Raw genomic sequence first — 21,102 nt, forward strand, 5'->3', positions numbered from 1 at the left:
ACACACACACACACACTAAACACACACATGCACCCAGTGTATTTCTCAAGCTGCTGGATCTGAGAACCAAATGACATGGTTGGCTGTGTGGGATCTAGCTGCCTTAATGACCATGCTATTGGCTGGCCCAATGAGAGATATATTATACCATAAAACTTGAGGTCTAGCCATGGTAGGTCATGGAGGCCTAAGTTCAATTACTGCCCCCCCCCACACACACACAAAGTTCAGGCAGTGGCATGTGCCTGTGGTCCCTGCTACACAGAAGGCTGAGGCAGGAGGATCGAAACACAGCAAGTTCTCACCTAAAAAAACACCACACTACACAACAAATTCTGTTCCTTTCTCTTTTTCTTTTTTTCTTTTTTTTTTTTAGAGAGATTTTTGCTGTAGAGCTTGTGTACTCAACAGAGAGAGGGCAAGATAGAGACATAGAAAGTGAGAAATCAACCCCCATGGGAGATGGCCACACCACAATCTCTTCTCCTCCATTCTCCTCTCGGGATCTTGGACATGCACACACAGATGCCTAGTGTGAATTTTAAGCTGCCAGATCCGGGACTTGAACCATGGTCAACAACACAGGAGTTTGGCAATGTAACCATTATGCCATCTGCTGGTCCCTCAACAACAAATTCTGTTTTTAAAGTTTGTGTGTGATTTTTAATAAAGAAGATGTAACAGAGTTTTTTTTTTTTCCTGCTATTTTTCTTGGATTCTAGAAGCACAGATGTCATGAATATCAAATTTTATTTTTGAGGGAACGGTTGCCAAGAGCTATTTACATTTGCTTAATAAAAAGCATGTTCTATCATGTTCTTTGAAGTCAGAATATGAATTCTAAGAGTATAAGTCTAGGGCCAGCAGGTGGCGTGGAGGTTAAGGAGGCTAGATGCCACATAGCTTGCTTTGAGGTTTGAGTCCTGCACCCATAGCCTGAAAATAAGGCTGGGAGCATGTGCATGCATGCCCACAGTCACAAGACTGCAAGACTAGAATGGAGAGGAGATAGTAGCATGGTCACCCCCTACCCCCGCCCGAGGGTGATCTCTCTCTCTCTCTCTCTCTGCTCCCTCTGTCAAGCTCATGTGCCCTATAGCAAAACTTAAAAAAAAAAAAAAAAAAAAAAAGAGTACAAGTCTAGAAGAGTTGAAAGAAAGGGCACTCCTTTACAGACATCACAAAAGGCAAAGAATTCAATCTTTTTGAACATCTACAACAAAATACACTCAGCCCTATCTGAGGTTTAGAGAAACCCCAGAGCAACTCAGCCCATTATAGAGCACTTGCCACGTGACGGCAAATGCCGTTTGGGGAAATAATTAAAGATGACTGAATCCAATACCGAGAGAAGAGAAAAGAGGCATGACCTGAAAATATTTACAGGCTAATATGTAAGCAAAATCAAGGTTCTAGACTGCACATGTTAATATCTTTTTTTTCCACATTGCTACGTCTATGTGACAGGTTGCCAAGAACTGGGCGTGTAGCACTCAGCAAAACGTTGACTCCATGAATTTAGTAATTTAGAGGGAGAGGCAGATATGGAATGAATATACAGTTACAAACTATGGCAAATACTGAGAAAAGAGGGAAAGAAAGCAAGAGCTGAAATTATTTTGATTGTCAGAGAAGACTTCCCTGAGGAAGGCTGATTAAGTTGAACACAAAAGGATGGATAAGAGCCAACCAGTGGAAAGAGAACAGCCAGAAAGCATGGTATTTGCTAAAACACCTTCCCTTTACAAGATAAATAGCAAATTTCTTTCAATTCTATCTAAAGCTTGTTCTCTGGGGTCAGACAGTGGCGCAGTGGAAGTGCCACTGGAACCCCATGGAAGGTCCTCGCTTTGTATCCGGAGGATCCCCTCCACAGGCTCAGCATATGCACCTTGTGATCTGAGCTGGCTGAGGCAGGGGGGAACGACAGTGTGAGGACCTTCTTAGGGTCTCTTTCTGTCTCTGTCTCTCTCTCTCAGAAGAAATAAATAAGCCTTTAAAAAGTAAAATTGAGCCACCCATAGATAGGTGGTTAAGGTGACTGCATCCCACACTGCTGACTGTGTGGTTCAAGTCCTGCATCTGACAGTGTAAGAAATATACAGGGTCTGTGTGTGTGTCAAAAATTTGAAAAGGGGGGGGGGACCAGCAGTTAGCGTAATGGCTATGTTGCTGAACTCCCATGTAGCTGACCGTGGTTCGAGTACTGGACCCGGTGGCTTAAACTCACACTGGGCGCATGTGCGTGCTCAAGATCCAGAGGGGAGAATGGAGGAGAAGGGATTGGGGCATGACCATTCCTTATGGTGGATGTCTTCTCACTTTCTCTCTGTCTCTCTGTCTTTCTGGTAAGCGCACATGCCCTATAGGAAAAAACTCTAAAAAAAAATTTCAAAAGGAAGGAGACAGAGGAGAAGGGATTGGGGCATGACCATTCCTTATGGTGGATGTCTTCTCACTTTCTCTCTGTTTCTGTCTTTCTCTGGTGAGCATTCATGCCCTTTGGCAAGTTAAAAAAATTAAAAAAAGAAAGTAATGATAATAATAATAATAAAATTATTTTAAAAAATACAATATGATGGGCGCCAGCAGGTGGCATGGTGGTTAAGGACGCTGGACTCCCACAAGGCTGACCATAGTTGGAATTCCAGATTTGGTGGCTTGCTTGCTCACTTTCTCTCTGTGCGTCTCTCTTTGCTCAAATGAAAATAATAATAATAATAATAAATTAAAATTTAAATAAAATCATTCTTTAAGAAATACAATATGACATATATAATAATGTGACAAAAAGGAGCTGTTTGCTCCTTTTGTTAAGAATTATTTTATTTAATTTTATCTATGTACTTATTTTAATTTGACCAGAGAGGGACAGAATGAGAGAGAGAGAAGGAAGGTGAGAAAGCAAGCCACAGGTCCAGCACTTGGACCACGGTCAGCCATGTGGGAGTCCAGCGTCCTTAACCACCATGCCACCTGCTGGCCCCAGGAGTTATTTGCTCTTAAAGCTGCATATGAGAAAAATCAAAAACCCCTCAGGTTCTTTCTTTTTTTTTTTTCCCTCTTTTTTAGATTTTTGCCACAGGGTGTGTGCATGCCAGAAAGACAAAGAGCGGGAAAGTGAGAATGGGTGATTTCTCAGAAGGAGAAATGTCTTGGGTAGCTCAAGAGAAAAAAAAAAAATTGTCTTGTAGTTTGATTTGAACTTCTTACACCAGGAAGTCAGACAATGTCACTGATTTCACCTGCAGGCAAAGCCAGCAATCCAGCCCCGGAAAGCAGGAACTCCTTGCTAGTTTCCACTCCATCCAGAATCAGCCTAACCTTAGCACTTCCTGCCCAGGACGCCTACCAAGGTGTTTTCAGAGATGTGTCCCCACCGGGGATCCCGTCACATGAACCCCAACTCAGCCACACATTTACCTCCATCTTCTCATAACCACAACATACATCATGACTTCTAGTGGGGGTTCGAAGTCCTCCCGAGCCCCACTTACCTTTAGTTTAGCTCAAGAATGAGTCACTAACACAGGAAAGCCCACGGTCTTTTAGTTCCAGTTACTACATTTTGAGAACCCTGGGGTGTTACAAAACCATGGATTTCTGATTTATCTGCTCTTTCTCAAGGCCAAAATAGCATCCTGGTCTTTATGGTGAAATTTCACCACTTCATTCTTAGAACTCTATCCTAATGCTTTCTTTCTTTCTTTCCTTTTTTTTTTTTTTTTTTAAGAGGTTTTCACTATAGGGCGCGTGCGCTCGCCAGACAGACAGAGAGAGACAGAGAGACAGAAAGCGAGAAATCACCCCCCAGGGGGGATGGTCACACCGCAATCCCTTCTCCATTCTCCTCTCGGGATCTTGGGCACGCACGCACAGGCGCCCTACGTGAGTTGTAAGCCACCAGTTCCGGGACGCAAACTGTGGTCGACTACGTGGGAGTCCAGCGACATAGCCATTACGCTAACTGCTGGTTCCCTCCTAATGCTTTCTTCTACAAAAACTTCCTCTAGTTCCCCTGGCACCGACCATGAAACCACTCCTTAACTGAATCCTCCAGAGAGCTCCTTGAGCAGGAAAAGTCCATGCCAATCTTTCCTGCTTCCCTTTGCACCCCCTCACCTGCTCTGCTTCAACTGCCAAACCCTTAGGCCATTAGGATCAATAACTACTATCTTTCATGTACTCTATACCTTTTCTCTTAAACCTGCTGGAGACCACAAGGGTTTATCACACTGCCCTGAGGCTAGTCTACCTGTGTTCAAATCACTGCTTTGCTGACTACCAGCTGTGAAACCTTGAATGACTTAACCTTCTGAGTTTCAGTTTATCAACTGTAAAACAGGAATAATAATTGTGCATATATTATAAGGATATTGTAAGAATTATGTCAGTATCCACCTTTCTATTTCTCTCTATATATATATCAAAATATACTTTTATTTTTAAGGTTTTTGTCATAGGGCAAGTGTGCTCACTGGAGAGAGACAGAGAGAGGGAAAGTGAGAAATCACCACCCACAAGGGGATAACCACACTGCAATCCCCTCTCCTCCACTGTCCTCTTGGGACTTTGGATACCGGGTCTAAGACTCGAACCACAGGCAACCAAGTAGGAGTTCTGAGCCTTAACTATCATGTCACCTGCTGGTCCAATATACTTATTTTTAATCTCTTTCATGTTTAAAAAGAGAAGAGATTGCAGCATGCCATCCAGCACCCCCTATGGTGCTTTCTCATTTTCCCTCTCTCTCTTTGACAAGCACATGCACATCATAGCAAAATTAAAGAAAAGTAATAGTAAAAACTGTGCACTTGGGCTAGCTTTACAGCCTGGTGCTTAAAAAGTCCGTACTTGGGACCAGGTGGTGGTGCAGAGGTAAAATAGACATACTCTATGAGGCAGATGCACATGGGAAGCTAGCTGGTTTCAGGTCCTGAGTACACTAGACATGCGCGTGTCCTAATCCAAGTTGGCTGCAGCTTGGGAGTGGATGGCGGCATCAAGACCTTGCTGGGAGTGATGTGTCTCTGTCTCTGTCTATCTCATTCATAGAATAAATAAATAATCTTTAGAGTCTGCACTCTTGATACTAGAAGTATCAATCTATGGAAATTGCTACTAGAAAAAAATCTACTACAAAGAGAAAGAAATCCTAAGAATCGGTGACAATGCAAGAGTTCAAAAACAGTCAAACAACTAAGTAAATGATGATGTACCCGCTCCGCTTTACTTCACAACTATACAAACATGAAAACTATAAAAGCTACACTGCAAAGTAGAACTAAAATGTCAAGCTGAAAAGAAAGAAGGCAGCATAAAAAAAAAGGAATGCTATATATATATATATATATATATATATGTGTGTGATATGCAAGCATATAGATGCTTGTTCAGATGATGAAATAAAACAACACAATTAGTGAAGATGACTGATGACTATTCATTTCCAGCGTATTGTCATAACAACACTTTGCATTACTTAATAATTTTTTGACTTATGCAGTCAGGAGGTGGCGTGGTGGCTAAAGGCATTGGACCTCCATATGGCTGACCATGGTTAAAATATAACTATTATTATTAAAAATAAAATAATTCTTAAAAAATAGTGTTAACTTAGGCTATGAGCAGGATATTAGCATCGTGGCTAGTATACTAAAATTGTATTTTAACTGCATTTTTAATTTTTCAGTTGATTATGCTCATCATGATCTATATGTGATAAAGTGTAATTTCATAAATAAAAGCATGACTACACATTTTTAGCCATCTTTATCAACTTCAACTCAACACTTACATATTGTAAAAAAGTCTCAGAATTACCTAATCTTAACATGATCATTGCAATATACATAGCAACAGAAATCCTTACCACAGGTCTCCTTTCTGATCTGTGATGAGTAATGCAATGATCAAGCAGCATGTCTTCGTCCAGTTCCCTCTGACAAAATGGGCATACACACCTGGAAATTGCATAGAACACAAATACTAGTAACACTGCTGGCAACTAGACAGGAGTCAATTAACTGGCGATTTTAAAAAACACAGAATGTAGGTAGACCTAGTTTCAAGTCCTAGTTTTTCCTCTGATTTGATATTTTCCTATATTGCTGATGTTGGAATTTTTTTTTTTTTTTTTTTTTTAATGAGAAACTATAATGTATCTTCACAGGGACAGGGCAGTGAGATGATTTTTTTTAAAGAAAAGTATAATCTGAGCACCCATTCACCAAGAAAGCGAGGAGCACAACACCAACGATCCCTACATTTTCCTTCCTCTCTTTTCTAATTCATGTAACTTCGGAATTGGGTGTTATTTGTTCTCTAACTCAACGAGTATATATTGGGTGGTCAGAAAAGTGATGTTGTATTTTTCTATGTTTTACTGTGCAAAAATGCATCATGACTTTTCTGACGATCCAATATAATTGTAGTTGTCAACGCACATTCCTAGTTTCCAGCAAAGAATGAACACTGACCTGCAACTACTCTGTGAAATTCCTAAGTACCCACAGGAGTATCTGTCCCTTACATCTGTGCTGTCTAGTCTGGGTATCTGAGATGTGACTAGTTCAGGGCTGGCCCATGGCCTGATGATTAAAGGAGTCAGAGCCCACGTAGCTGACCACACAGTTCAAATCCTGGCTTTGGAGATTGTAGAAACACGCCAGAAATATACGCGTGCATGCACCAAATCCTAACGGTGGAGAAATGGAGGAGAAGAGATTGTGGTGTTATCACGCCCCTTTGCGAGGAGAGGTGCTTTCTCTCTCTCTCTTTCTCTGCCTCTCTGGTGAGTGCATGTGTCTTCTGGCAATTTTTTTAAGAAACGAAAAGAGAAGAAATATGACTAATCTAAAATAATAAATGATACATGCTATAAGAATAACCTACATATTGAATTTTGATGACAATGTAAAAAAAAGAATGTAAAATCTCTCAATCGTTTTTATATTGGATACATATTCAAGTGATAGTATTTTGGCTAATTAGGTTAGATAAAACAAAAGTTCATTTTACAGGTTTATTTTGCTTTCTTAACATTTTTAATGTGAAATTTCAAATTATATATGTGATTCACTGCCCCACATTCTTAGGGGCAACATGGAGGCTTGTAATTTTGGCTCAATTTCCATAATAAGTTTCTGCCCCCCAAGGCTTGTACTCTGCATAATTTTTTTTTTTTTTTAAGTTTTTGCCATAGGGCAATTTCACTTGCCAGAGAGAGACAGTGAGAGGGAAAGTGAAAAGTCACCCCCGCCCCTCGGGGTGTGTGTGGCCAGGCCACAGTCCATTCTCCTCCATTCTCCTCCTGGGATTTCCGGCACGTACGCACACATGTTAGGAGTGATTGTCAAGCTGCCAGATCCATGATTCGAACCAAAGTGAATTATATGAGAAATCCAGCATCTTAACCGCTAAACCGCCTACTGGCTCTGTCTGGAGGAAGTTTTAAAAATTTGAGTCATGGGGAACCAGCAGTTAGCGTAATGGCTATGTCTCTGGACTCCCACGTAGTCGACCGCGGTTCGTGTCCTGGACCCGGTGGCTTAAAACTCACGCCGGGCGCGTGTGCGTGCGTGCCCAGGATCCCAAGAGGAGAATGGAGGAGAAGGGATTGCGGCGTGACCATCCCCCCTGGGGGGTGATTTCTCGCTTTCTGTCTCTATGTCTCTCTCTGTCTGTCTGGCGAGCGCATGCGCCCTACAGTGAAAATCTCTCCAAAAAAAAAATTTTGAGTCATGTAGGGGCCAGCAGGTGGTATAGTGATTGTGGCACTGCAGTCCTATGTGGCTGACTACAGTTTGAGTCCGGGACCTGGCGGCTTGAAACTCACACCAGGCGCAAGTACGTGTGTGCCCCAAATCCTGAATGGAGAAGGGATTGTGGCATGGCCACTGGAGGCAATTTCTCATTTTCTCTCTTTCCATCTCTATGTCTCCAGCAAGCACACACACCCTATAGGAAAAATCTCTCTTAAAAATTTTTTTGAATTATGTAACAAATTCTACTAAAAAGAAACATTTCTATCATAAATACAAATTTTAATCTAGCTCCTAATAGTGATTAATCAATAGCCCTTCTCATTTCCAGTTATTTTAATTCTTTACTAGTTCATTCTAATTAGCAGGAAAAAATTCAGACTTAAATGAACTTTCATGTATTTTTAAATTTTCATTTAGCTCATCAACCTTGCATTCAAACCCATATATTTTTCAACGCATTTTTATCCTTCCATCCTGTTGGTCCTTGCAGTTACTCTAATAAAATCCATACTATTCTTATAGCTAAAGTACTCACTTAAAATTTATAACACAAGAGGCCAGCAGGTGGCGTGGTGGTTAGAGAAGATGGATTCCCACATGGCTGACTGCAGTTTGAGTCCCAGACCTGGCGCCTTACCTTCTCGCTTTCCTTAATTATTTTCCATTCTTCCTTCCTTCTTTCCATTTGTATTATCTAGAGGGTGCATGCGCTTGCCAGAGAGAGACATAGAGAAAGAGAGGGAGGGAGAAAATATCCCCGCCCCATGGGGTGTGGTCACATCAGAATCTCTCCTCCATTTCTCCATCCTGTCAGGATTTGGGCAAGTACACACATGCCCCAGTATGTTTTTCAAGATTTTGAGTCTCAAGTTTTTGAGTCTCAGGGGCTGAGACTGGTGCTCATGTGGGCTCTGGCTGTTTTAAGGGCTAGATTATGGGGCAGGACTAGCTTTTTATTTTTATTTATTTATTTATTTTCTTTTTTTGGAGAGGTTTTTGCTATAGGGCGCATGTGCTCGCCAGACAGAGAGAGACAGAGAGACAGAAAGTGAGAAATCCCCCCCCGGGGGGATGGCCACGCCACAACCCCTTCTCCTCCATTCTCCTCTCTGGAACTTGGGCACGCACGCACGCACACGCGCCGGGCGTGAGTTTAAGCCACTGAGTCTGGGACTCGAACCATAGTCGACTACGTGGGAGTCCAGTGACATAGCCATTACACTAACTGCTGGTCCTGGCTTTTTATTTTTTTAAAGAAAAAAATAATGATTCATATCCTGCATTATACCTACTAGCTACCTCCATTCTCTCTTCAGTCCTTCATAAGATTACTCACCAAAGTAGCAAAGATGTCTAGCCTACCCTGGGCCTACCCTACTCATTAGAATATATCGTGGGTAGGACCAGCAGATGGCATTATGGTTATGTTGCTGGACTCCCATGTAGTCGACTGTGGTTCAAGTGCTGGACCCAGCACCTTAAAACTCACGCTGGGTGATGTGTGTGTGTGCCCAAAATCCCGAAAGGAGAATGGAGGAGAAAGGATTGCGGCGTGGTCATCCTTCCTGGAGGGAAGGGGGTGATTTCTCTCTTTCTGTCTCTCTGTCTCTCTGGGGAGCCACATGAACCCTATAGTAAAAAATACCTCTTAAAAAAAAAAAAAAGAAAGAATATATACTCAGGGATCAGTGGTGGCATTGTGGTTAAGGTGCAGGATTCCCATATGGCAGACTGTAGTTCGAATCCCAGACCCAGCAGGTTGGCAGCTTGAAAATCATGCTTGGTGCATGTACGTGTGTGCCCAAAATCTTGAGAGGAGAATGGAGGAAGAGGGATTGAGGCATAACCTTCCTCAGGGGGTGAGGGGCACTCTGTGTCTCTTTGTCTCTCTCTGGCAAGTACACATGCCCTATTGCAAAAATCTAAATAAATTTTAAAAAAAGGAATATGTACTGAAATGACACTTGCTATGTTCTAAAGAGAAACAAGGAAAACGAGAAGAAAGTGGAATTGGGAAAGTGGGCAGTGCTGATGAAAGAGTAAAGATGAATAATCTTTTTAAAAATTATTTTAACTTTATTCATTTTACTTTCTTTCTTCTTCTTTTTTTTTTAAATTTGACCAGAGAGGGAGGGAGAAAGAGAGGGAGAAAGTTAGAAAGTAAGTCACCAGTTCTGGGACTCAAACTGTGGTCACACATGTGGGAGTCCAGCACCCTTAACCACCACACTACCTGCCAGCCTGAAGATGAATAATCTTTTAACCATGATCTTCATCAGGAACCTATTAGCCAGAAAACCAAGCCCAGCAAACGTTTAACAGTTTTGCATCCTACTTTTGTATCTTCCTTAGTACAAACATCTGAGGAAGTTGCCCCAATATCTCCAGGTTGTGTGGTTGGTTCCCTCATGCAAAGGGAAACATTTATTCAAAATAGAGAGGGCAAAATTCTTTGACAATGATTGCTATTAATAAATGATTACCAATATGTATTACGATTAAAAACTGAATTATGACTGCATAAATATTTCCATAATAAAAATGTTAAACGTTTCAGCTCATTAAATTCTTTATAGACATACCAAATTCAGCATTAAATTATATTCTACTGACACAAACCTTGTAGTTGTCTCCCCAAGTTCTTGTAGTGGTCCATACTTATCTATGTACTTCTGACAGGTCCTTATATGTGCCCTCATTTCACTGAGACAGACCTATATAAAAGGAAATCCAAAATACATTCACTGTTGAAAGGAGGCTTTATGTGATGCAGCTTTATAACGTTCAAATAAGGTCAGATCGCAGGGGCAGTTGATTAAATGGGTGCATTCATGACAACGGTACCACAAAGCTACAGCGTTATCAAGAATAATACTATTGAAATTTTTCTCTAATACTTGAAAAGATGCAAACATTGAGTTCTTGAACTTGGTTCTGCTAGAAAGTATCTATGTATTTAAAGCAGAAAGATATATAGTAACCGAAGTAACTTTTTTTACATGCCATTACATAAATAGATTTTGGAAAGAAAGAAGTGAGAAAGAAAAACTGGTAAAGAAAAAAAAAAAGAGCAAGAGTAAAGAAAGAAGAAATAAATTAAGAAGGAAAAACAGAAAGCAAAGAAATAGAAGAACAAGTTGATGAATTTTAGAAATGTCCACCATAGGTTTAAAAAAAAAAAAAACAAAAAAACTGTGCTTTAGGAAAAGACATAAATAGCATGGTTTATAACATGGCCAGCAGTAGTACATGAATTCACAATACACAGTATACTTAATAGCTCTATTAAGAGCACACAGAAAAGACAGCTCTTGCAGTCCATTTTTATCAATGCAGAATAAAGAGCCCTTGTTCCTCCAGATATACATTCAGAGATCCTAACCATGAGGGATCTGTGGCTTACATAACACATATTCTACTAAATGTTTCACTAGAAACTCTGATAAGATCTTGTGCTAAAGGAAGCTTTGTACAGTTGTGTTAAGGTAGCTGACCCACTCCGCTTCCTTTTGCCCAAGCTAGCGAAGTTAAACCTCAAACATGAAATCTACCAAGGAAACGGTTTTTAAGCAAAGGGCACTAATACAAGCAAATGGAAAAGTAAAAACAAAACCCATGCTTTGCAACTATCTATCCAAAAGATGTGAAAGCTAGAAGTGATCTACTCTGAGTAGCTTTTTTTTTTTAAGAAAAAGAATTAGTTATTTTAATTTTATTTGCTATTTTTAAACATTTTCTATAGAGTACTTATACTCACGAGAGAGAGAGAGAGAGAGAGAGGGAGAGAGAGAGAGGGAGGAAGCAAGCTGCCAGGTCTGGGAATCAAACTCCAGTCAGCTATGTGGGAGTCAAGTACCTCAAGCACCACACCACCTGCTGGCCCTGGTAGCTGTCACAAAAAGATGTGTTTTACAACCTTTACCATCTAACTTTGCACATTCGTGTTCTCTCATTGTTTCACTACTTTTTCTTGGATTTTTGTTTAGAGATTTTTGCCTTAGGACGTGTGTACTCACTGGGGAGGGAGAGAGAGAGACAGAGACAGTGAGAGGGAAAGTGAGAAATCACATCCCTGGGGGGATGGCCAAACCACAAGCCCTTCTTCTCTATTCTTCTTTGACAATATTGGGCATGCACGCACACATGCCTGGCGTGATTTTCAAGCCTCCGGGTCTGGGACTCAAATTGGGTTGGCTAAGTGGGAGCCCAGCAAAGTAATCTTTACGTCATCTGCTGGGTCCCTGTTTTTTTTTTTTTTTTTTTTTTGAGAGAGATTTTCACTACATGCGCTCACCAGATAGACAGAGAGAGAGACAGAGAGACAGAAAGCGAGAAATCACCCCCCAGGAGAGATGGCCATGCAACAATTCCTTCTCCTCCATTCTCCTCTCGGGATCTTGGGCACGCGTGCACACGCGCCCGGTGTGAGTTTTAAGCCACTGGGTCCGGGATGCGAACTGCGGTCGACTACGTGGGAGTCCAGCGACATAGCCATTACGCTAAACATAGCCATTATGCTAACTGCTGATTCCCATTTTGTTTTTTAAAAACACTTCTTTTTCTTTTTCTTTCTTTCTTTCTTTCCTTTTTTAAAATTGCCTGAGGGTGTATGATTGCAAGAGAGAAAGAGAGAGAGAGGAATACCCTCTACTAGAGGCATGGTCACACTGCAATCCTTTTTCCTTCATTTCTCCTTCCTGTCAGGATTTTGGGCACACGTGCACACAAGTCTAGTGTGTTTTTCAGATTTTCAGGGCTGGGATTTGAACTGTGGTTTGGCTCTGTGGAATCTGGTTTTCTTAACCACAGAGCCCTCTTTACTACTTCTGCCAATACAAATTTATTTCTCTTTGTATTCCTCATTCAGCTAAGATAAGTGTTCATGAAAATCAGTAACCTTGGGAACCAGCAGTTAGCATAATGGCTATGTCGCTGGACTCCCACGTAGTCGACCGCGGTTCGCATCCCAGACCTAGTGGCTTAAAACTCACGCCGGGCGCGTGTGTGTGCATGTGCAAGATCCCGAGAGGAGAATGAAGGAGAAGGGATTGCGGCATGACCATCCCCCCTGGGGGGTGATTTCTCATTCTGTCTCTCTGTCTCTCTCTGTCTGTTTGGCGAGCGTACACGCCCTATAGCGAAAACCTCTCAAAAAAAAATATATATCAGCAACCTGGGGATTATATACTGTCAAATAAATTGATAAATTCATAGCCTAGACACAAAATTATGTAAGACACTGTAAGTAATGGCAGAAGAAATGTAAGCTACCATCCTTGCTCTAACTGTGCTTATGAGCTAATAGAGGCAAAAGGATATAGAAAACAAGCAGGCAGCAAATTGCTTTAATACAGAGAACTGGAATGATATCGCCAGGTTTCATAGAAAGAAGATCTGGCTGAACTCTGAAGACTAGATTGAGTCTGAAATGTCTGTAGAAGAAATGAGCAGATTCCTGGCAAGAGGAATAATCCAGGAAGAGAGAGAAATGAGTATTTCAGAGGAAAAAAGTCGAAATTCTTGTGTCTCATCAGATATAGGTGAAGAAGAAAGGGATTTCCACCCACGATAATTGAGAGAATGCTCAGTTACCTGATAGATTCCAAAGGTGAGATAAAGAATATAAATGGTAGAATAATCTGATGCATATGATTTTTTAAAATAAAACTTTAATCATGAAGTACATAATGCTAACTAACTAAAAAAAAACCAATATGTTCTGCATAATTTTTCATGTCGTTCAACAGTCTTTTTTGGGAAGGCTGTATACTAGTTTACTTTATGCATGCAGCCTCTCTAGACAAAAATTTGGGACATTTAGAAAAATTCATTTTTCTCTATTATAAATGAAAGAAGTTGAAAGTGTCCTTTGCAACCAAGCCAAACCCAAAGCAGTCTGGGTCTGCCTTGTGGGTGAGCAGTTGATCTGCCTGAGATCATCATTGCCTGGCACAGAATTTCTGGCCACAGAAGGAAGAAGGCAGTTGGTAGCTATTTGGTCAGAAGTGCCATGAGGGGCAGCCTGAGTCTGTGTTAGTTGCTAGCCCCAACCCAGCCTCATGGACTCAGGTCTGAGCCCCACAGTAGAGGAAGCACAGGCAGAGGCAGACGGAGACACTGTAAAGAGGAGAGCCTCTGTGCAGCAGTCCCAGACAGCACAGCAGAGCCTCGGACCCAGGGATTGCTGTCACACCAAGGGGGCTGACCGCACTTCTCAGGAAACGCGCTGTGGCTTGCTAGGACAAGGAGAACTCCAACAAGACCAAAAGACTGGCTCTGGCACATGGATGACTAGCTGATTTGGAAGTTTTTGCTTTCTCACTGGGGGGGGGGCATTGTAGACGGGAGACAAGAGCTAGCAAGCTATGGGTTTTTATCATTAACAGGCCAATGAAGGGATCAATTTTTAATTTTTAAATTATTTTTTTAGAGAGATTTTTGCTATAGGGTGCCTGTGCTCGCTGAAAAGACAGAGAGAGACAGAGAAATAGAAAGCAAGAAATCACCCCTTGGGAGGTGGCCACACTGCAATCCCTTCTCCTCTATTCTCCTCTCAGGATTTTGGGCATGTACGTGCATGTGCCCGGTGTGAGTTCAAGCTGCCAGGTCCAGGATTCAAACCACGATCAACTATATGGGAGTTCAGCAACATAATCATTTCACCATCTGCTGGTCCCTCGATTTTTAAAAAAGAATTGTTAATTTATTTAATTTTATTTATTATTATTATTTTGGAGAGGTTTTTGCTCTAGGGCGCGTGCGCTCGCCAGACAGACGGAGAGAGACAGAGTCAGAAAGTGAGAAATCACCCCCTAGGGGGGATGGCCATGCCGCAATCCCTTCTCCTCCATTCTCCTCTCGGGATCTTGGGCATGCACACACACGCGCTCCGCGTGAGTTTTAAGCCACCGGGACGCGAACCGCAGTCGACTATGTGGGAGTCCAGCGACATAGTCATTACGCTAACTGCTGGTCCGTTATTATTATTTTTTTAATTGACAAGAGAGAGGCAGAGAGAGAGAAAGGGACAGTGAGAAAGCAAGTCACCAGATCCACCACTTGAACTGCAGTCAGTCATGTGGGACTCCAGAGTCTTAACCACCATGCCACCTGCCAGCTCAGTTGTTGTAAAGCTTTATTTTTTTTTTTTTTTGGTCTTTTTGATATGGGATGCATGTGCTCCCAGAGAGAGATGGAGAGAGACAGAGAGAGAGAGAGACGCAAAGTGAAAATCACCTCCTCGGGGGATGGCCACACCACAATCCCCTCTCTTCTGTCCTCCTCTCAGGATTTTTGGACAGACATGCACACATGCCTGGTGTCTCTCTCAAGTCACTGGGTCGGGACAGAATTGCACAGTTGGACATGTGGGATCCAGCACTTTAATCACCACATGACTGGCTGGCCTTAAGTTTGATATTGTACATGTTGAATTCCATATGATTACAAACTAAATAAAAATAAGCAATAATCTATTGGGTCAGCAGAAAAGTCATGACACATTTTTGTATAGAAAAACATAGAAAAATATGTCATGACTTTCTCAATGATCAATATTATTAAGAATGTGGGGCCAGCAGGTTGTGTGGTGGTTAAAGTGCTGGACTCCCACATGGGTGACCGTGGTTTGAGTCCTGGACCTGATGGCTTGCTTTCTCACTTTCCTTCTCTGTCTCTCTGCCTCTCTCTAGTCAAATTAAAATGAATAAATAAATAAATAAATAATTCTTTTTTTTTTAAAAAAAAGAATGTAAAATACAATTGACTGAGCATTTTATTTATTGTGTTCCACTGTGCTAAAAGCCAGTCATCAATCATGTATCGTATACTTTTATCATTTACCTTCACAACCATCCCATAACATAAGCATTATCTTTTCCTTATTTGACAAAGGAATATACAGAAATTCAGATTAATAACTTCTCCTGAGAATCTGAGGTGGTACGGTAGTTAAGGTGCTGGACTCCCACATGGCTGACTATGATTTGAGTCCCAAACCTGGCGGCTTGCTTTCTCACTCTCCTTATTTCCCCCTCGCTCTCCAGTCAAAATTTTAAAATAGTAAAAATAATGATAAATCAAAGTACTATTTTTGTCTAGTGCCAAGTGATTTATTTATTTATTTATTCATTTATTTACAGTCGCTCACTGTAAATAGTAACATTTACTATTTACTATTTCTTTTTTCTTATATATTTCCCCCCCAATTCCCTACCTCTTACCCTCTGCCAACTATCCCTCCACCCCGTTTCTCCAACACTGTCTCTGGTATATACAGTTGTTTTCCATGACATTTTTTCACATTTTATCAGTTCACTAAAGATTTAAATGAAGGGACCAGCAGTTAGTGTAATGGCTATGTTGCTGGACTCCCACGTAGTCGACCGTGGTTCGTGTCCCAGATCTGGCGGCTTAAAACTCACGTCGGGCGTGTGTGCGCACGTGCCCAAGATCCTGAGAGGAGAATGGAGAAGAAGGGATTGCAGCGTGGCCATCCCCCCTGGGGGGTGATTTCTCGCTTTCTGTCTCTATGTCTCTCTCTGTCTATCTGGCGAGCGCACACATCCTATAGCAAAAATCTCTTCAAAAAAAAAAAAAAAGATTTAAATGAAAGACTTTCAATATGAAGCACAACTGATACATACATTTTAAGAACACATGTCTGACTTTAGGCGTAAACCTCAGTAAGTAAAGTGAATATACTAAAAAGTATCACTTTGCTGGCGCTATCTAGCTTACTACAGTCATTAAATAGGTATAAATAGGTATTTTTAATGCATTTTTATTTCAAAAAGTTTTAGTTTTAATAGATTAAAATTAAAAAATGTTAAGAAAAATTTGCTTAAAACTTAACGACAGGAAAAAGGTTAGGATTCAGTTCAAATAGTAGGTAGATAAACCTATCAACAGAAGACAAAAATCCTGAAATATGCAAATCAAAGCATCGAAGGAAATCAGTAATGCTTTAGTCTAAAGTAAAAAAATTCTATTTCACTAGTTCAGACTCATATAATTAATCTCTCTTCTACTGAATTTTCAGTGAAACTGTGGTCTGATCTTTCCATTTAAACTCTGGAAGTTAATATTCAACTCCAGACTTGTCTCTACATTAGGCTGGCCATTCTTTTGGTTGTTTCTTTTACTCTTACTTCTCTGTATCCGACTTTAATTTTCCTGGTATAGCACTCTCTCCAGCACTTTTTGAAGAGCTGGTATGGTGTTGGTAAAATCTTTCAGGTTTTGTTTATCTGAGAATGTTTTTGTCTTTTTTCCCCATATGAAAGATAATCTTGCTGGGTATAGTATTCTTGGTTGAAATTGTTTTCCACTTAACACTTGGAATATATTTTCCCATTCTTTCCTTGCTTGCATTGTTTTCAATGCGAGGTCTGATATAAGCCTTATGGAATATCCTTTGAAAGTAACTTGACATTTCTCTTTTAGTAGTTTTAGTATCGTGTCTGTGTCTGTGGTTTTGGTCAGTCTGGCTATGATGTGCCTCAGGGAAGATCTTCTTGGGTAGATTCTATGTGGAGTCCCTTGTATTTCCTGGGACTGGATATTTGAGTGGCTCTATAGGTTTGGAAAGTTTTCTTCTAGGATTTCATGGAATAGATTATCAATGTCCTTATGAGTTTCTTCACCTTCTGGAATACCGATGATCTGGATCTTTGGGCATTTAATGGTATCTAGTATAACTTGTATGTTATTCTCATTTTTGGGAGTTCTTTTCTCAGTCTTTTTGGTGAATTTTTCTAGGTCAGAAGTTCTGTCTTCTACATCTCAGATTCGATCTTCATGATCTAATTTGCTTTTAATATTTTCAAGGGAGGTTATGATTTCCTGTATTATAGCCTTCATTTATAACAATTCTGTTTGATTCTTTTTTTATGATGTTTATCTCCTCTTTCAGATCATGCAAGAACTTCCTCACTTCCTGGAATGTGTTGTCTCTTTCCTCCTGCATTTTCTGGAGTTTGTTGTCTTGCATTTCTGCTAGCTTTGTAACTACTAATATTTTAAATTCTTTATCTGACATTTCCATGAGTCCCCTTGTATTGTCTATGGAGGAAGAGGAGTTATTTTTTTTCCATTATAAAGGAGAGATATTTACTTCATTTCTCATATTTCAAATGCCTCTGAGGTGGTTCCTGGTCATCTGATGGATTGTACGTTTTTTCCTATTTTTTGGAGTTAAATCTGGCTCCTGGCTAGACCAGGCAGAGGGTCTTCAGTGATAAATAAAATTAAATAAATAATTCTTTACAAAAGGGGTGGTCAGGTGGTGTGGTAGTTAAAGGCGCTGGATTCCCACATGGCCAACTGCAGTTTGAGTCCCAGACCAGGTCGCTTGCTTTCTTGTTTTTCCTTTTCCTCTCTCTCTGGTCAAAATTTTTAAAAAAATAATAATAACAAATGGAATTAAATAAATAATTATTTTTTTAAAAATGCAATTAAAAAAAAAAAACTTGTCCCAAACACAAAGAGTAAATGAGAACTGGTGCTCAGTCTAGTATGCAAGACCATCCATAAATTTTGTCATAACCATGAATAGATTTTTTTAAATAATTATTTTATTTACCTTTATTTATTTATTTATTTGTTTATTTATGATTTGACCAAAGAGGGACAGTGCAAGAGAGAGCGAGAGTGAGAAAGCAAGCTGCCAGGTCTGGGACTTGACGCACAGTTACAGTTGGCCATGTGGAAGTCCAGCACTCTTAACCACCATGCCACCTGCCGGACCCCATGAATAGATTATTGATTTTTTATATAAATATGCAGAAGTGCATTGAGCTTTTACTATGTAACTTTTCAAAGTACTGGGCACACAGCTGTCAATAAAACAGATCAATCTTTACCCATATGGACCTCTTTACCCATATGGACCTCGGAAAGCATCGGTGGCTTAGAGAAAGTATAACAGGGCTATGATTTTTTTCTTTCTTTTTTAGAAGTTTTCGCTTTAAGGTACATGTACTCACTAGAGAGAGAGAGACAGAGATAGTGAGGGGGAGGTGAGAAATCATCCCCCAGGGGGATAGCCACACTGCAATCCCTTCTCCTTCATTCTCCTTCGGGGATCTTGGGCATGTATGTATCCCCAGCATGATTTTCAAGCCACTGGATCCAGGACTTGAACTGTGTCTGGCCATGTGGGAGTCCAACAACATAACCACTATGCCATCTGCTGGCTCTAACAGGGCTATAATTTTTATTAACAACCAAGAAAGTTTCTCTAAAGAAATATAGATATTTCTCTTGCGCTCTCTAAACCAGTATTGTGTAAGTAAATGCCCTCCCAGCAGCGTCTCTCCTTGGCAGGTCAGACGTAACATACACAAGACTCCACTCTGCGGGTTCTTCTCTAACTTTGCTCCCATATCAGCACCCTCACGTATTTGTGTTAGAACCCTAGGAGGTATTGTGTGTTTTTTTTTGTTTGTTTGTTTTTTTATTTTGGAAGGGTTTTTGCTACAGGGTCCGTGTGCTCATCAGACAGAGAGAGAGAGAGGAAAGACAGAAAGCGAGAAATCACCCTCAGGGAGGATGGCCCGCCACAATCGCTTCTCCTCCATTCTCCTCTCGGCGGGATCTTGGGCATGCACATACATGCACCCGGCGTGAGTTTTAAGCCACCGGGTCCGGGACGCGAACCACGGTTGACTACATGAGAGTCCAGCAACATAGCCATTACGCTAACTGCTGGTCCCAACTCTAGGAGGCATTGTTGACACTTCACACTCACTCACCCCCATATTCTGTTCATTACTAATTTCCTTTTATTCTACCTCCTAAATACAAGACTCGAAAAAGCTTGGGGAAAAACTGGAATTAAAGCATGAATTTAGGTTGGCCCTGTAGGCTGGTGGTAAAGAGAACTGGATCCCACATGAACCACTGAGGTTTGAATTTCAGCCCCGGAGGCTTGAAAAATTCACCGGGCCGATAAACATGTATGCTCCATAATTTTAGCAGGATGGAGAAATGGAAGAGAAGGGACTATAGCATGACCATGCCCAATTAGGAAGTGCTTTCTCCCTCTCTACTTCCGTCTCTGGCTCTCTAGCAATTAAAAACAAAAGCATGGGACCAGCAGTTAGCGTAATAGCTATGTCACTGGACTCCCATGTAGTCGACTGCGGTTTGAGTCCTGGACCCGGTGACTTAAACTCACGCCGGGCATGAGAGGAGAATAGAGGAGAAGGGATTGCGCTGCGGCCAACCCCCCTGGGGGATGATTTTTCACTTTCTGTCTCTCTGTCTCTCTATCTCTCTGTCTTTCTGGCAAGAGCACGTGCCCTATAGCAACAATCTCTCCAAAAAAAAAGAAAAGCATGAGTTTATTTGGTACAAAAACTTTTAAAATCCATGCACTTTTTTCATAAAATGTATTTTCCATGAGCTTTTGAAGACACCTTCATACACCTTGAAACACGTCATAGTCCATATCTAACTGTCCTAACTAGTTTCACCAATTTCACTTTCTCCCTCTCTAAACCGTTCTCCATGCTTAAGCTAGAATGGTATCTTAAAAATATAAACCCGATTTTTTTTTGAGAGTTTTTTTTGCTATAGGGCGCATGCGCTCGCCAGACAGACAGAGAGAGACAGAGAGACAGAAAGCAGGAAATCACCGCCCAAGGGGGTTGGCCACGCCGCAATCCCCTTCTCCTCCATTCTCCTCTCGGGATCTTGGGCACGCACGCACACGCGCCCGGCGTGAGTTTAAGCCACCGGGTCCAGGACTCAAACTGCAGTCGACTACATGGGAGTCCAGCGACATAGCCATTACGCTAACTGCTGGTCCCTATAAACCTGATTTTTGCAGTCCAAAGCTCATACTCTTTCTATGGCTTACTGTGGTATTTAGGATAAAATCTAGACTTTTTTCCATGGCCACTAATACTTCACATGACCTGCCCAGGCTAGTTACAATATCAAAAGAGGAAAACTGCAACAAAGAGGAAGTGATCAGTAGAGATAGGCACTGCGAAATCCGGAATAATACTGCAGGAAATGTGACACTGGATTTGATAATAAAACTGCTCATTGCTGCGTTGCCACAGAGTAGCAGAAATGGACCTCGCATAATAGTCACGGAAGTAAAGGGGGAAAAAAATGAAAGTAGTCAGTGAATTTGCTTAAAAACAGGTGATAAGAGGACTTCAGGGAACTATATTTTTATTTTATTTTTCAGTTGATACATATAAAATTGAAAAAAAGGAAATGGGGCGGCTGAGATATAACACTTTGGAAAAGCGGGTAGAATGAGGTCAAAAGCATAAGTGAAATGATCATTTTTCTCAGCGGCCAAGCTGGTTACCGTGAAGGG

General features: G+C 41.1%; 1 protein-coding gene across 1 annotated transcript in view; it reads right to left on the reverse strand.

Moving 5' to 3' along the window:
• The window catches only part of RNF125 (ring finger protein 125), a 50,942-nt gene that overhangs the window by 8,648 nt on the left and 21,192 nt on the right, over positions 1-21,102 (reverse strand). The window contains exons 3-4 of the mRNA XM_006150567.3: positions 10,386-10,480; positions 5,873-5,963 (exon numbers count right to left, since the gene is read on the reverse strand). Of these exons, the coding sequence (XP_006150629.1) occupies positions 5,873-5,963; positions 10,386-10,480 (186 nt within the window). The remainder of the gene's footprint in view (positions 1-5,872; positions 5,964-10,385; positions 10,481-21,102) is intronic.

This window comes from Tupaia chinensis, unplaced genomic scaffold (assembly GCF_000334495.1).
Source record: "Tupaia chinensis unplaced genomic scaffold, TupChi_1.0 Scaffold000290_1, whole genome shotgun sequence".
NCBI classification, from domain to species: Eukaryota; Metazoa; Chordata; class Mammalia; order Scandentia; family Tupaiidae; genus Tupaia; species Tupaia belangeri.